Source organism: Narcine bancroftii, chromosome 4 (genome assembly GCF_036971445.1).
Source record: "Narcine bancroftii isolate sNarBan1 chromosome 4, sNarBan1.hap1, whole genome shotgun sequence".
NCBI classification, from domain to species: Eukaryota; Metazoa; Chordata; class Chondrichthyes; order Torpediniformes; family Narcinidae; genus Narcine; species Narcine bancroftii.
Window position 1 is genome coordinate 288446862 of NC_091472.1, and position 18280 is coordinate 288465141.

The 18280-nt window shown below is 39.6% G+C and overlaps 1 protein-coding gene across 2 annotated transcripts in view; it reads left to right on the forward strand.

Moving 5' to 3' along the window:
• csrnp3 (cysteine-serine-rich nuclear protein 3) overlaps window positions 1–18280 on the forward strand; it is a 96899-nt gene that overhangs the window by 67501 nt on the left and 11118 nt on the right. For both annotated transcript variants that reach the window (XM_069935328.1, XM_069935329.1), the window contains one exon: window positions 13412–13671. In XM_069935328.1, the coding sequence (XP_069791429.1) occupies window positions 13412–13671 (260 nt within the window). The remainder of the gene's footprint in view (window positions 1–13411; window positions 13672–18280) is intronic.

Below are 18280 nucleotides of genomic sequence, written 5' to 3' on the forward strand. Positions count from 1 at the left end.
TGATGGTAAGCAATGATATTAAATCATTAGAAAGAAGACATATGGTCAAAAGAGGTGAAATCCTTATGGGTTGAGTTAAGAAATGACATATGGTAGCAGTTATATTCAGGTCCCCAAATAGCAACCAGGAAGTGGGCTACGAGTTACAGATGGAAATAGAAAAAGTGTGTCAGAAGGAAACCATCAAAATAATTATGGGGGATTTTAACACGAAAGGCAGTTGGGAAAGTCAGAAAGGTACTGGATCTCAGGAGAGAGTGTTTGTAGAATGCCTACGGGATGGCTTTTTGGAACAGCTTGTAGATAAGCCCACCAGAGGATCGGCAGGTTTGGATTGGGTGATGTGTAATGAATCTGAGGTGATTAGGGAATTAAAGGTAATGGAACCTTTAGGAAACAGTGATCATAATATGACTGAGTTCAGTTTCAAATTTGAAAAGGAAAATCTGATATCAGGTGTGTCAGTATTTCAGTGGAACAAAGGGAATTACAGTGGTATGAGCAAGGAACTGGCCCAAGTTGACTGGAAAAGTAAGAGGGAGGGCTGGCAGAGCAGAATTGGATGATATTTGTACTAGAAATAAAGTGCAGAATAGATATATTCCAGGAATAAAGAAAATCATGAATGGAAAAATGGCACAAATGTGGGTAACAAGAGAGGTTAAGGCCAAAATAAGAAACCAAAAGGGAGAACATACAAGGAAGCAAAAATTAGCGGAAAAACAGGACTGGGAAACATGAAAACTTACAGAAAGAGACAAAGAAAGTAATTAGTAAATAAAAGATGAATTATGAAAGGAAGTTGGCAAATAACATACAAAAGGAAACTAAGTATTTTTTAAATATATAACGAGTAAAAGAGAGAGATGGGTAGATACAGGACCGATTGAAAATGATGCTGGAGAAATTGTATGGGTAACAAAGAGATGGCAGAAGAACTAGATGAGTATTTTGCATAAATCTTCACTGAGGAAGATCATAGCCAGAGGTCTCAGGGAATAGAATTAAGTACAGTCAGAATTACTAGAGGGATAGGGCTTAGTCAGATGAATAGACTAAAGATGGAGAAGTCTCCTGGACCAGATGAGGTGCACCCATGGGTTCTGAAGGAGGTGGCTTTGGAGATTGTGGAGGCATTGGAATTGATTTTCCAGAAATCAAATGACTCAGGCATGGTTCCAGAGTATTGGACAGTCGCAAATGTAGTTCCACTGTTTAAGAAAGGAGAAAGGCAGAAAAAAAACCCCAAAATTATAGGTCTGTTAATCTAACACTGATAGTTGGAAAGTTATTGGAGTAGATCCTCAAGGATGAAGTTATGAAATATCTCGAGGTGCATGTCATGATGGGTCCAAGCCAGCATGGTTTCATGAAGGGAAAATCCTCCCTGACCAACCTAATGGAATTTTTGAGAAAGTCTCAAGTAGGATGGACAGGAAGAGGCTGTGGATGTTATGTATTTGGATTTTCAAAAGGCCTTCGATAAGGTGTCATATAAGAGGCTGCTTAATAACATGAGAGGCCATAGAATTACAGGAAAGATATTAGATTGGGTGGAGCATTGGCTGATAGGCAGAAAGGAAAGGGAAAGAATAAAGGGATCCTGTTCTGGTTGGTTGCTGGATACTAGTGGTGTTCCGCAGGGGTCAGTGTTGGGGCTGCTTCTTTTTACAATGTATATTGATGATTTAGATTATGGATTGAATGGTTTTGTGGCAAAGTTTGCAGATGACACCAAGATAGGTAGGGGAGTAGGAAGTGTGAAAGAAACCGAAAGGATGACGAGAGTTTTGAACAGCTTGGCAGGGTAGGCAAAGAAATGGCAGATGAGATACAATGTTGAGAAATGTGCGGTTATACATTTTGGAAAAGGAAATAAACAGGCAGATTATTATTTGAATGGGGAGAAAACTCAAAAATTCAGAGGTCCAAAGGGACTTGAAGATCCTTGTGCAGGACAACTTTAAGGTTAACAACCAGGTTGGATCAGGCAGTAAAGAAAGCGAATGCTTTGTTGGCATTCATTTCAAGAGGAATAGTGTACAAGTGTAAAGAGGGGTCGATGAGACTCTATGGGGCACTGGTAAAACCACAATTGAAGTACTGTGTGCAGTTTTGGGTCCCTCATCTTTGAAAGGTTGTAATAATATAAGAGAGAGTACAAAGATTTGGCAGAATGATTCCTGAAATGCAAGGGCTAACATATGAGGAATACTTAGCAGCTCTTGGAATCTATTCAGTGGAGAATAGAAGAATGAGAGGGGATCTTATAGAAACATTTTGAATGCTAAAAGGATTGGACAGAGTAGATGTGAATAAGATGTTTCCCTTGGTGGGTGAATCCAGGACAAAAGGGCACAGTCTTAGAATTAGAAGAGTCCCATTTAAAACACATGAGGAGAAATTTCTGTAGCCAGAGGGTCGTGGATTTGTGGAATTCATTGCCATGTACAGCTGTGGAGGCCCGATCATTGGGGGAGTTTAAGGGGGAGATTAATAGGTATCTAATTAGTCAAGGTATCAAGGGATATGGGGAAAAGGCCAGATCTTGGAACTAGATGTGTGAACAGTTTAGCTCAGGGTGGATTTGCGGAGCAGACTCGATGGCCAAATGGTCTACTTCTGTTCATTTATCTTGTGATCTTGTATGTAAGTCATTTGTGTGCCTGAGTATGTATGGATCCAGAGATGCACTGTTTCATCGGGTTCTATATGCATATGTACAAAGTTTGGATTGGAGAAGGAAACTAAGAGTTTTATTTAAATTGGTCTGTGAGTGTTTCCAAGTGATTTTTAAAAACTGTTCACTAATATGCCCTTACCTGCTCAATACTAAAGCTGAATATCTATTTTTTTTTAAATTATACTAAAGTTTGAATTTTCACTTACACATCTACAATTTAAGAAAGTTGATTTAAATGAAGAAATAGCAGATATTTATACTAGCAACTAAAAGTCCTTCAAGATTCCATAATTGACATGACTACTGATATTGAAGTAACATACAAAAATTAAGGAGCTTTTAAATGCTTCAGTGTACTTTCACAAACCCATTTGTTATTGCTAATTATCCATTTCTTAGAAATATGCATGAAACATAAATGTTCAAAGGAATTAGCTATCAGTATCAAATTGTATGGAATTTATCAATATTCAAATAGCTCTCACCTCATGTCAAGCTTAACAAAGTAAGGGTAAAAGGTTCCATTATTGTCACATAATACTATATTTAGAATGTAACATACATGAAATTCTTTAACTTTTGTCTATGAAAAAGCAGACAGAGACTCATCACTTGTCCAGCACCCCTCACAGAAACCTACAACACCTGGTGTTCCTAGGCAGTCTCCCCTCCAAGTACTGACCAGGCCTGAGCCCGCTTAGCTTCCGAGATCAGACAATCTCATATGTATTCAGGTTGGTAGGCTTCCTATGTAATTGATTCATCCTGTGATGATCACCATTTTAAGAATAGTTCCTGGTTTAGCATTGCATCCCAGAGGACAGCTGGACCAGAGAGGAAATTAAACCCATTGTTAAGTACAAGAAGCAAAATAATACTAAACAGGTTGCTTCATTTGTTTTGGACGTACTATCTGGCAGCATGAAATTAGCCTATCAAACTCTTACATTAAAATAGCCTGAGTACCACTCTGGTGTTTGACCATTCCTGAAACTTTTTCTAAGGAGTGCTAAAGTTTGTTCTCATGGAAATTGGCCAAGTTCTGACACCAGATTACTCAGCTCTAGGTGGTCTTTTGGAAAAAAAAATACAAGAACAGGAAGTTACTGTAAAAACATCAGCTACATCCCACATTTAAAATAATAAAGTTGACACCAGATTACTCAGCTATAGGTGGTCTTTTGGAAAAAAAATACAAGAACAGGAAGTTACTGTAAAAACATCAGCTACATCCCACATTTAAAATAATAAAGTTAGCCTGCATGCACTTTAGAGTGCTTTGAAATGACTGCTTTACAATGTTTTACATAGTCTTTCAAGTTGGAATAATCACTTTTAAACTGATACAAGTCAGTAAGGAAAGATTTTGTAACCCCTCATAATGCATGGATTACATTGGAAAGCTACAAAACTCGCATTAGCATTCGATTCTTAACCAGGAAATCAAATGTTATCAGTACATTATGAATAAAATTGTGGCTATTTATCAGGGTAGTCATGGAAGGAGAGAGGACAGAACAAGTGAAGAGATGAAATCGTCAAGTCACTAACTCAACTCTTAACGGACAAATTATTTTTGTAAAGCTATCTCCCTTGTAGCATGAGGAAAATTTGGCTTTGAATTCACTTTGTATTGTGCGTTAATAAAAATCTGGGATTTATAACATCCTTGTAAATTTAAGAACCATGGGGGGGTATATTTGAAGCATTGTCTTTGGTGTTTCTTAAGGATTTTTACACAGAAATCCTACGATATTGCCATAAGGAAGACCCAGCATTAACCCAGCTCTGGTCACTGAACCAAACAAAGCCAGCATGATGCCGGGTCAGTGTGTCTTTTTACTCAAAAACCCAGCATTCTGGGAGAAAAAGAGGCAGGACATGTAACATAACAGCATCGGCATATAGTGTCATGTATAATATACCATATTTGACAGCATGTTAGACCCACTTTTTTCCACCCAAAAATGGGTCAAGAATATTCCCCCCAGTCTTGTATGCGAAGTTGAAATTTGGGTGATAATGGTAAGTAATGGCAACAGTGATTATTGTCACTGCATGGCTCACTAGCCTCATGGCTATCTATCATTAGGGGCTGGTGGCAGGGTTGTCGGGTGATTCTCCTGGCAGCTCACTGCTAGTCCCCACACTGGTCATTGTGTTGAGAAAATGTCGGGTTGGAGAGAAATGAGACTGGACACAAGGGTTTGCAATCAAACATTACTTTTATTAACACACATTCAATAGAAGAGAATGAAAAAAATCATAGTAGGAATAAAGCTCATGCACACCATTTATAAAGGAGTGTGGGAAAATCTACTGCAAGTATTGATCTATAGTAGTGGTTTTCAAACTTTTTCTTTCCACTCACATACCTCCTTAAGCAATCCCTTACTAATCATTGCTATCTATCGCTGAGGGCTTGTAGTGGGCTGTCAGGGGGGAGTGAGGTGGTGCACTTCAGGCTTCAAATTGAGGACAAACCCACAGACCAGTTTGCTTACAGCTCAAGGTGACTTGAGACACCTGCAGGCAGCTGAGAGCGGGGTGGTGGGATCATTGTGGAGGCTGGGTTTTATCACATTCCAACTCCTTAACACTAATTTCCTCTCCCTATCTGAAGGTCCATCAGTGACTGACTTGAATATATTCAGTAACTGAGTGTTCACACCCTCCTTCCGGACTGTTCCGGATTCAGTCCCCTTTGATACGTACTTTTTATCTTATTCGCGAATGATCAAGCCCTATTTTGAAAGGCCAACAGCCAGCCACCCCACATCTGTCCAGCCAAAACCATAAATATGTACTTATGAATTAAATCATCTCTCGTTCTCCTCCTCACCCACCTAACAAAATGGTGAGTCCAGTAGAGGATTCATCACTATTTCAGCTCCAGCCATTTCATCTCCAGCTCATTTAAGACATCTGCATTTTATGGGAGCATGCGAGTAGGTTAAACCCCAAGTGCCTGCCGGTCAGGTATTCCCCAGTAAACTACTGGCTGCCTGCCAGATCAACTCTGCCTTTTACCTTTGCTGGATAATTGCGGACTGCTGGGAGAGAGCAGGGCAGTGGTATTAAAACAAAGATTTAAGTGTTTAAATACGGCACACATACGCATCCAGAGTTGCCTCTGGATGCCAGATTCCCCTTTGACACAGACGGCGTTCTGGTGCTGTTTCTACCTCTCCTGCCGGATAAAAGCTGGGACTGAAATGACTCTCCCGTTCCGTGTCGGTGCTTTTTACACAGCAGGTGTAGTGTAAAAAAGCCGCAAATGTCCTGGAACGAAGCGGCTGTGTCAAAGTCTCGTCAGTGAATCTTTTTTCCAAGGAAGCAGAAAGGTTTTAATGTGTTCCAATTGTTTCCTTTTTGGATGTCAGCCAAAACTGCTACATTGCCAGATATTTGTTCTTTTGGGCTCTCCTCTTTTTGCACCTTGTGTAAAGATTCCTTGTTTCCTTTCTTCGATACCTATCTTATGGGTAAAGAAAAATTGCTCTGAATGAATCAACATCTTTTTCTAATCTCTTTATTTTTCAGCAAAGTTGCATTAGCTAACAGTAACCAAATTCAAATCATAGCTAGTAATTTTTCAATTATTCAATGTCTTAATAGAACATTATCTAAACAAGTGGTTTATTTCACAACAGCTGACGTGGACTTTTTACCCCCTCCATAAATCTTCGTCCGCGAAGCCAAGCCAAAGAAGATAATTTTGAGTACTGGAAAAGTGAGCTTTTGAAATAGACATCAACTAACTTTATGAACCTGAAAATATGTTTGAATTACTTGGTATATTACTGAATTTGAGATAAATTGATGTTGCCATGCAGTGTTTTAACTTAAGTGAATCAGAATTCTTCATATATCTAAGCCATTGGAATGCAGTCACATCAAACAAATTATATAGCACTTGATTATCGGTTTTTTTAAAAAGGAAGTTTGGTCATCTGGATTGACAAACTCCTAGAAAATACAGTTGCCCATTTGAAGCTGACAGATTTAAGAAATCAAGTTACTTTGAGGACAACACTAGCAGGATTTTTTAAAAATTCAAACCTCTTCTGTAAAGGGGAGGGTTTTTTTTGTTGTCTATAGAAAACCATGGAAATGTCTGCCTTTGTCTGACAGGCAGACAAGACATCTTTATGTGTCAGGCAGCAATGATTTGAGACAGGGCACTTTGTAAAGCCGAGGTTAGGACAATACGAGAAATGGAAGAGCTTTGGCAAGTCAGCTATAAAAAAACAATAGAGCCCAAATATTCAAATGTTTTATTTTTCATTTTTCCTGTTTCTTCCTTGAATATGATTACCTAGTTTTCCTGCCCAAATAATTTTTTGAAAATAATCAAAACCGGCATGACACTTGGCAATGCACCCACGATCCAGGTTCGAAACCCACGCTCTCTGACAGAAGTTTGTGTTTTCCCCGTTTCTGCATGGACTTCTCCAAGTGCTCTGATTTCGTCCAAAAATGTGTGGGATTTGTAGGTTAATTGGTGTGGCATGGGCTCATGGGCTGGAAAGGCCTATTAATATGCTGTAGCTCTTAATTTTCCATCCCTTTCTTTCATCCCCTCAGTGAATTCAATGGCCAACAACAAACTTTAATTCTGTTCTAAAATCTGGGGGAAACCAGATCATCTTAGAAGAGAAAAAAAATTAAAGCTCAGAGAAATTTCAGGGCCACAAAGTATTGGATTGAAATTTCTGATCCACTATTACTCAGTTTCCAGCTCAAGAAAAGCTGCCACAGCCAAGCAACCCTGGTGAATACCTGAAAGAGTTTGGCAGCCAAGCATGCATCCAATCCTATGCTATGCTGGACTCTTTGGTACACATGGAAAGATGTATACCAGCTCTCGTCCGCACATGATGTTAGTCTAAGAGCCAGTCAATATCATCACCATAATTGGGAAATGGAAAGAAGAATGAAATATTTGGGGATAAACCATTTTGGGAGGTTTATCTTGGGAGCAACCAGTTGGCCTAATTCTCCAATCTTTGATCAAGTTGCCGTTGCAGAGGATGCAAGAAAAAGGCCTTTAACCATAAGCAAATGCACAGCTAGTTGTCGAGGTAAACAATGCTCGGCTACTTTTTGAATATTATAGTTTATATATTATTGATCAAGATAAAATGGCAACTTGCTTCAATTTAACTTCAAAGATTATAGATCAGTTTTTGTAGAATAATTTTTATTGGACAAATTAAAACATCAACTTAAGTGACTAATTTGCAGACAGGCATCATTAGGATAGATGGAGTCAATTAGCCCAGGTTTTAAGTTTAAGCAGGTCAAAAATAGCTACAATTATAGGCAAGAATTGTTAGAATGTTTTAAATTTTGATTATTTGTCTGTTTACAGTTATAAATGAAAAAAATCTATCAACAGTAAACTGTCAAGCTCAGTTTTCATAATATATGCGTATCTGCAGAATGAGAAAGGGTTCAGGAGACTTAACATGGTAAAGAAATTTGAGGGTTCAAAAGGAACCTTCTAGAAATGGGTAGCCAATACAATGGAAGACTTTCAATGTCATGCCATCTCAGTAAGTCTCTGCACCCCCTATCCAATGTTACAGGTGATGGTTATTGACTTATTACGCACTGATCATCCTCTTTTTATCAGTTAATGGTGATGACCATTTAAAACTTCTATTTGTTGGTGTAGCAATTAGCACACCACCGTTACAGCGCCGGCAATCGGGACTGGGTTTCGAATCTCATGTGGTCTGCAAGGAGTTTGCATGTTCTCTCTGTGTCAGCATGAGATTTGCCTGGGGCTCCATTTTCCTCCCACCATTCGAAACACACTGGGGTTGTAGGTTAATTTGGTGTAATTGAGCACCCCGGACTCATGGGCCGAAATGGCCTGTTATCGTGCTGTATGTCTAAATGTTAAATTTATTTAAAAAGCAGGCAGTATCTGCAGAGGGAGACCACTTTACAATGATCTTTTATTTCAGCAATCTTGATGAAATGTTATCAAACTGAAATAACAAGATTTTTTTTCCTATCAAGCCTTTCTATACACATCCTACCCCCATCCTCCCTCTTCCCCCACACCTCCAATTGACCTGTCAGGCCCAGACTGAACAGAGGACTGTAATGCACGTCGAAAGAATCAAAGACTTGTTGATCCAAACCAAGGCTTTTATTAACTAAAAAGACTGGAGCATATCACAAGTAGGTCGACCAGTCCAGAATGACCTGGTCTGGCGAGGAGCAATCCTTTAAGACCTGCCAGTAGGTGTGGCTACACTCTCAGCCAATCACAGTCATCCTACACTACCATCTGTACATATACACATTGGTGATAGAATCTGTTCTATCACAAGGACCATTCCTTTCTTTGATCTCAGTCAGTACTGTGGAAATACTGAGAATATAAGTAAAGCCTGTCACTGGAAGAGGAGACTACCTGCTGAGACACAGGCTGGGAAGTTCTGTGGTGTGTTGACAGATTAAGTCAACAGTGCTGCTCAGTGATTGGTGAGGGATTCCAACAATCTACTCAAACAATCTGACCTAAAACAATGATAAGACAGTTACAACAGTAATTCCTTTTTGTTGCAGGACAGATATTCTGGTCAATTAGTTTTAAAGGATGGTAGTTCACTGTGGCGTCATTGGGTCGATATAGTACATTTAAAATCACATTACTTAACCAAAGTTCCTCAGTAGCTAAAAGTGTGCTGGTTGTATTATGGTGTGACCCATGAAGGAATATTTCAATACTTCCTGAGACTAAAAGCTCTTTCAATATTTTTATTAACATTGTATTTTTGGATGTGAAATTTTAGAGTACATACAGATGTGTTAAAAGTCAAGAAGATACATTACACTTAAATCATATAATTTCATCCCAAGGTACCCCACATTTAATCATATATCATTATTACTATTTTTAAAAAAGGAAAATCTAAACCCACTACCAAGAAAGAAGTTGTTTGGCAAAAAAAAGACAGAATTCTTATCAGAGAGATAAATTACTTAATTAGTCAACAATTCTACCTTCATAACAAATCAAAATTTATCAAAGTAATTCAAAAAGGGTCCCCACAGTGTTTGAAATTTTGAATTCAAATTGGAAATTGGGCCTCTAATCTTCTCACGTGGACATTGAGTCTGATTAGGTGGAGTCAAGTCTCCAGAATGGAGGACCATCGCCTTCCCAAGATCGTGTTATATGGCGAGCTCTCCACTGGCCACCGTGATAGAGGTGCACCAAAGAAAAGGTACAAGGACTGCCTAAAGAAATCTCTTGGTGCCTGCCACATTGACCACCACCAGTGGGCTGATATCGCCTCAAACCGTGCATCTTGGCGCCTCACAGTTTGGCGGGCAGCAACCTCCTTTGAAGAAGACCGCAGAGCCCACCTCACTGACAAAAGGCAAAGGAGGAAAAACCCAACACCCAACCCCAACCAACCAATTTTCCCCTGCAACCGCTGCAACCATGTCTGCCTGTCCCGCATCGAACTTGTCAGCCACAAACGAGCCTGCAGCTGACGTGGACATTTACCCCCTCTATAAATCTTCGTCCGCAAAGCCAAGCCAAAGAAGATCCCTCCATCTGAGCAACACCGCCCACCTAGCCATAGGAGAAATAAAAGCTCAGATGCCATTAAAATTATGTCACTCTCCAACAATACCAAATAAAGCAGTTAAGAGAGTAGGTTCAAAATTAACTTTAAAAAGTGTAGAGAAAATTTGAAATACTTTATTCCAATATTTATCAAGACTCTAACATGTCCAGAACATATGAATTAATGAAGATTCTCCATTGTTCCATTTATCACAACGAGGATGTATATCCGCATAAAAACAAGATAGTTTGACTTTGGACATGTAAGCCCGATGAAAAGTCTGGTAAAGATACAATCAACATGGGAAGTTCAACCTATGCTTTTTTTGAAACTGTCATCAATTACTGTAATCTCACAATTCTCTTCGATAGAACTATTCAAAATGGTATTAGGATGACTAAGTGCTATTATAAAATTGGCAAAATCAGTATGAACAATTAGAGACTGATAAAAATATAAATGATTCAAAAATACACTCATCTAATTTAAATTTATTGTAATGGATAGTTGCACTTTCAGTTCAAATCTGGCTACGTTTCCAGTATGATTCCTTGAATATGAGGCAGGAGTTATTTAAAGATGTAGAATTATTTGGTTTATGTATGAACTACATTATTTAAGATGGCTTTTAAACACAAAATTTAGTCCTGCACTGTTTCCCAAGTTGTACCTCACGTATCCCAAAATCATGAACCCATTGTTCCTGGCATTGAACTTTGATGTTGAGGTATCATAAATTAGACATCAATCAAACTTTATGATTGGTATCTAATTTATACCAGTCCCTCAACCTATTCAAAGGTGAAGTGTAGACTTGACAGGGTAGTAAGGCAAAGGAGGAAAAACCCAACACCCAACCCCAACCAACCAATTTTCCCTTGCAACCGCTGCAATCGTGTCTGCCTGTCCCGCATCGGACTTGTCAGCCACAAACGAGCCTGCAGCTGACGTGGACTTTTTACCCCCTCCATAAATCTTCGTCCGCGAAGCCAAGCCAAAGAAGAAGAGATTATTTAAATTGTGTTTTTTTTAAATGATGCTTCATTTGTTATTGACTATAAAATCTCCTATGTCAATGTATTTCGTACAATAATCAGATTTATTGTCAACGTATATTCATGCCATCACATATAACCCTGAAATTCTTTTTCCTGTGGGCCAGGCAGAATTATCACTTGTTGCTAGTACAAAAAACTGTACACAATGTATACATGTAAAACAAATTGACTGCAATACAGTGAGGAACAAAACAATAAAGTGCAAGAGTCCTAAAATAAGCCCCTGATTGAGTTTATTGTTGAGCATTCTTACATTGGAGGAGTAGCAGCTGTTCCTGAACCTGGTGATGCAAATTTTATACCACCTATACCTCTTTTCCGATGGTAGCAGCGAGAACAGAGCACGTACTGGGTTTTGTGGATCTTTGATGATTGCTGCTGCCCTCCAACAACGGTGTTTCCTGTAGATGTTCTCGATAGTGGGGAGGGTTTTGCCTGTGATGTCTTGGGGTGTGTCCACTACCTTTGGCAGGGGCTTTGCACTCAGAGGTTTTAGTGTCCCCAAACCAGACTGTGATGCAGCCGGTCAGCACGTTTTCCAGCACACCTCTGTAGAAATTGGCCAGGGTTTCTGGTGGCATACCAAACCTCCGCAAACCTCTGAGAAATTAGGAGTCCAGGAAATATTCTTTGACATAATGGCTCCCAAGAACCTAAATTTGTTCACTCTCCCCACCTCTGATTTCACCAATAATTACTGGATCGTACACCTCTGGTTTTCTCCTCCTGAAGTCAATAATCAGCTCCTTATTTTCAGAGACATTTAGTGGGAGGTTGTGATTGTGCACCATTAGGCCAAGTTTCAATTTCCCTTAGAATGCTGACTCAATGTCAAATATGATGCAACAGCTCCTTTAATGGGCCAAAAGAAAGCTAATGAAATCTATCAATTAAATTCTTAATTTATTTACTTCCTTACTGTATACATCATTGTCATTTTGTAGAACTGAGTGATTACAATGCCAGGCTTTCGAATGGATTATAGAACATCTAGGGTAGGTTCATCTCAAGGGAAATCACAACATGACATTTATATTTTCATTGGGGTTTTTTTTAAATTCTTTAAAAGTCACCAAGCTCTACTATAAATTGGATTACTTTAGTTCTAAACTGTCATTCATTCAATATGTGCTTACTTGATGTATTATTACCTATTTTTAGTGTGCTAAAACAGCTAATGTTAGGATTAACACCCAGCCAGGTCCACCAAAAAGAAAATAGTTAAATTATTCCAAATCCAATTTTTTAATGGCATCAAGGTAATTTACAACTTATTCCTGTACATTCATAATAGGACCTTGTCCAGCTTTGCATTTCACCTGACATTATGTTATAAAGGTGTCATAAAAGCACACATTAACACGTCATGGACTTCCCTGGAAGTGAGAGAGGGTGCAATGAAGAGGGAGGAAGCTCCTACATTCAGTAAAGATACAAGTTTTAGTTAACAAGTGGAAGAATACAACTTCAGAGAGTGGGCCAAGAGAAACATCAGAGATAGCTGATATGTATGTTTGTCATATATGTACTCGGACAATAAATCTGAAATCTGTAGCATTCTGGGCAGATGGGTCAAGTATTCCCTTACATCTTAGCCCGTCCCTAGATCTTCCCTGATCTCCCACTATTTTTTTTTAAATGCTTGTAATCTCACCTTCCCATCTTGGTCTAGAAAAAGGCTCCAACCCAAAGTGTTCTCTGACCACTTCTCTCCACGGATCCTGCGCGACCTGTTGAGTCTTCCCAGCTTCTGCAGTTTTACCCCTCCTACCTCTACGACTGAAAGTGCATTTCATCCAATAAGTCAAGAAAACTATGTTTAATGTTTACCTTAGCATTAGATAATCTCCCCAGGGGTATGTGCAGCCAATTTGTTAAAGTTCGCCAACAAGAATCATTGGGACTCCGGTTTCCTCCCACCATTCAAAATGTACGGGGGAGGGGGGTATAGGTTAATTGAGTGTAAAATGGGCAGCACAGACTTGAGGGCCAAAATGGCCTGCTACCGTGCTGTATGTCTAAATTTAACATTTAAATTTTAAAATATAAATATCTCTCTTTTACACTTCCAGCATCATCTATTCTGAAAAGGGAGAAGCGGATGAGGACAAAGAATGTTCGCTTTGACTATGTGACTGTATATTATTTTACACGGAGACAGGGCTTCACCAGTGTTCCCAGCCAAGGAGGCAGCACACTGGGGATGTCCAACCGTCACAAGTGTGTTCGACAATACACACTGGGGGAATTTGCACTGGAACAAGAGAGGCTACATGGAGAGATGCTGAAAGAGCATCTGAAGGAGGAAAAACTGAATTCATTAAAATTGAAGGTATGATGCGCATGAGAGCTCATTCTCATGTATGTAAGTACTATGTACAATGCACCAAAGGTCTTATTTGCTGCAGGCAAACAGGTACACAAAACTCCATGAACCTGGCATCTGCTTGTTCAGAAATCCAGATGGTTTGGCATCTGGCTCACTCAATGGTCCAGAGTGTGAAGAGTCCAGAGTGTCTGGGCAGAGCCAGCGATCGATGTTGCTGTCTCTTGTTCATTCCTTTTAAACTCGCCAGGTACGTTGGAACATTTATTATTCAACTCTGCAACAGTTAAAAAGTGAAATTTAAGTGTGGTTTATTATGAAATGGAGCAATATGCATTATTCTATGGTCTGATAGCTGCTAGATTATCAGGAGGCTCATTGATTAACCTTGCCTGAAAAATAAGTCATTTTGAAGTTCTATAGTTTGTGAAAATCATACCTGAAGGGTCATTTGCAAGTTTGTGTTGGAATGGACTTCTCTTAAAATTCTTCTCCCATGAAGTCCACTTCATGGAAGTGAACCAACTTTATCAGAAACACCAATGCACCTTGATATTAAATCAAAAATTCTGTTTACTTAATTTCAAACAACACTGATCATCTGTCAGCTTCAATAGGTCTTGCTTTTTAAATCTGCTTGGTTAATCAGAGTGTTAACTCATTGAGAGAAATTAATTACACTTTAGCCACATCATTTCTCAGATCAGTATCCTGATACACATATTCAATTCAGGCCCCAAGATATAGGAACAGAAATTGGCCATTCGGCTCATTAGGTCTGCTTTTCATTCCCTCATGAGCAGATCCATTGTCCTCCTCTGCCTTCTTCCGATAACCTTTGATACCTTGACTATTCAGATACCCATCAATCTCTCTGCCACGTGATAGTGAGGGCAAAAATAGAGTCAGGTGGAGATTGAATGTGTGGTTGAAGGGGTGGAGTAAAAGAAAGGTGGAGATTGAATGTGTGGTTGAAGGGGTGGAGTAAAAGACAGGGTTTTAAATTCTTGGACTACTGGGACCATTTCTGGGGGAGATGGGACCTATACTGTAAGGATGGGTTACATTTAAATCCCAGAGGTACCAGTCTCCTGGCGGGATGTTTGCTAGGATTTTAAACTAGTAAGGTTGGGGACAAGGGTTCGTGTCAGGGAGGAGAGCAAGAACAGAGGCTTTAGGCAAAGAAAAAAGGCTTTTTCACACAATCTGGAGGTGGAACAGAAGCAGGTAATAAATAGTGGCCATAGTAACAATTGTAGAGAGGCTGAGAGGCAGAAAGTTAAATGTGAAAGATCTCTGAGATGCATTTATTTCAATGCAAGGAGTGTGGTAAACAAGGTGGATGAACTAATGGTATGGATTGACATGTGGTGTTATGAAGTGATAGCAATTACTGAGACATGGTTGAAGGAAGGTGGTGACTGGCAGTTAAATATTCAGGGATTTCGCTGCTTTAGACGTGACAGAATTGGCAGGGTACAAGGGGGAGGTGTGGCGTTGCTTGTCAGGGAAGATATTAAAGTGGCGCTGAGGCAAGATAGATGGGAGGACCCATTGTGGGAGGCTCTGTGGGTTGAACTAAAAAAATAAGAAAGGTGAGGCTACAAATATAGGGGTATATTATAGGCCGCCAACAGAGGATAGGGAACTGGAAGAGCAAATGTGCAGGGAAATAGCGTTGTGATAGTTGGGGATTTCAATTTTCCTAACATTGATTGGGAAACACAAAGAGTGAGAGGGCAGGATGGCTTAGACTTTGTACAGTGTTTTCAGGATTGCTTTTTACAGCAGTATGTTGAGGTGCCTACTAGAGGAGAGGCAGTGTTAGATCTATTGTTAGGGAACGGAATAGGGCAGGTGACGGAAGTGTGCGTTGGTGAGAACTTTGGATCCAGTGATCATGGGTCCATTAGCTTCAACTTAAAATGGAAAGGGATAGGTCAGGTCCGAGGTTGAAGGTCTTCGAGTGGGGGAAGACGGATTTGAAGAAATTAGAAAGGATTTGCAGAAAATTGTATGGGCTGATCTTTTCTTTGGAAAGGATGTAGAGGAGATTTGGAGGGTATTTAAAGAAGAGATATTGAGAGTGCAGGATCTTTACATGCCAGTCAAATCAAAAGGCAAGACCAAAAGTTCAAGGGAACCGTGGATTTCTAGAAAACTTAGGAAGTTGGTTTGGAATAAGAGGGGGGCATATACTAAATTTAAGAAGCAAAAAATGGTTAAGATGTATGATTATTACGTAGATTGCAGAAAAAAGGTATGAGGTGTCAATAGCTGAGAAAGGTAAAAGTGAATCCAAAGGGTTTTTATAGATATGTGAATAGTAAAAGGAGGGTTAAGGATAGTTTGGGGTGGGGGGGAGTCATGTGATGGAGTAGTGGCCGGTCGGGAAAACCAGCCCTCTCCAGAAAACTAGGAAAAAAGTTAGGAAAAGACAAAGCACAATAAAAATAAAATACAAAAAAATAGAAGATAAAGTTACAGAGAAGAGAAAGAAGATGGCACCCAAGAAGGAGAAAGTAAAAACAACCAAAAAAAAATAGAAGTCGCCAGAGAAGAAAGAAGGCCTTACCTGCAAGAAGGAACAGGGAGCTGTGGAGGTGAGGAGTGCCCGATCCCCAAGGTTAATGCCTGCCCTGCAGAGTTGCGATCTCCCGATTGGTGAACTTCAAAAATAGCTCTCGGAGCTGAACAAAAGTGCGCAATCAAAGGAAAAAGTGGACACCGATGGGAGGGGGGCTCAGCAGAGGAGCGGGCAACCACAGTGCGAACAGCTGGAGGATGAGAAAGGTGGCAGAGGAGGGAGCGAGGAAACAGACAAGGGAGAAAGACGGAGGTGTGACAGACAAGAGGATCAACAACAGAAGGCCCAACAGACGAGCAGCCCAGGAGGGGAGGACCAACAGCCCCAACAAAGAGATACAAGCAGCTCATCAGGAAAAACAGAAAAGACACAGACACAAAGAAGAGAAGAAGACACAAACACAGGTACAGACACAGAAGAAGAGGAAGAAGATTCCCAAGATCGTCACAGAGAAATAGAAGGTAAAACTGAAGGACAGAATATAGATAAAGCTTTTTTTTTGAAGAACAAATTAGATCATTAAAAGAATGGTTATTAGAATTTAGTGCAATTAAAAGGAAAATGAAAAGAGCAGAAAAAATGTAAAGTTTAGAGCTGGTCATGACAGAAATAGGGAAAAGAGTAGAAAATGTGGAAGAATGAGAAACGGCTGTAGAAATGGAAGTAAATGACTTAAGAGAAAAATTGGAAGAAAGTGACAAAAAAATTAAAGAGACAGAAGAGTTGTTATCTCAGAAAATTGATATGTTGGAAAATTATAGTAGGCGAAACAACATAAAAATAGTGGACCTGAAGGAGGGTGAAGAAGGCACAGACATGAAGGAATTTATAAAAGAATGGATCCTGAAGGTCCTGGGAACGACAGAAGTACAGAAAGAAATGGAAATAGAAAGGGCACACAGAGCATTAGCTCCGAAACCGCAGACACATCAAAAACCAAGATCCATCTTTTTTTTTTGATGGGGCCATTGAAATTCGGGTCAAACTTGGAGGGTGCCCCATACGGCTCCGAGTCTTTCCCTCCCGCCTCCTTCTTCTTCTTTTTCAAGCAAGATCCATCTTAGTAAAATTTTTGAGATATACGACAAGAGAAAATATACTGGAGCGGGCAAAGAATAAAGTTAGAGAAGATAATAAGCCATTGGAATACAAGGGTCAAAAAATATTTTTTTACCCAGACATTAGTTTTGAACTCTTAAAGAGGAGGAAGGAATTTAAGACAGTGAAAACAATTTTATGGAAAAAGGGTTACAAATTCATGTTAAGACATCCAGCCGTGTTTAAAATATTTATACCCGGGGAGCAAAACATACTGTTGTCGGATCCGGAGGAAGCACAAGAATTCGCAGAACATTTGCAGGACAGATGAAGAGATGTAACAAGAATGAAGAAAGGTGAAAAAGTATATATAAAGAACTAAAGAGGGAAAAGAGAAAGGAAGGAAGGAAAAAAAGAGAGCTTTGTTATATGTGTAAAAAAAAGTGTTTTCTGGGGAGGGCTGGGGGGAGTGGGAATAATTGTCACTGCAAAATCAGTTGACGCTTGCGAGCAAGATTGCAATCCAAATGGAAAGGGGAGTTGTGGTTGCCCGGCAAGGGATAAGAGGCAACTCAGAGGGGGGGGGGGGGGGGGGAAGAGCATTTGGGGTTATGGTATTATTGGGTGTGGGAACTGTTGGGGTATTTTATGTTTTAAATGTGTTGTCATACATTGAGTTTAGTAAGGGAAAACTAAGAGATGAAAATGGGAAAAAGGGGGATGGAGGTGGCGAGGAGGTGGAAAAGAGGTGTATGCAAGATATAAGATGGCCACGTTGAACTATATGACTATAAATATTAATGGAATACATAACCAAATTAAAAGGAAGAGGCTACTAAATTTATTGAAGAAGGAAAAAAATAGATATAGCATTTGTGCAGGAAACGCATCTAACTGAAGTGGTACATAACAAATTAACGAGGACATGTAGCAGCAGCGTCCTATAATTCAAAAGCTAGAGGTGTAGCCATATTAGTTAACAAAAATGTA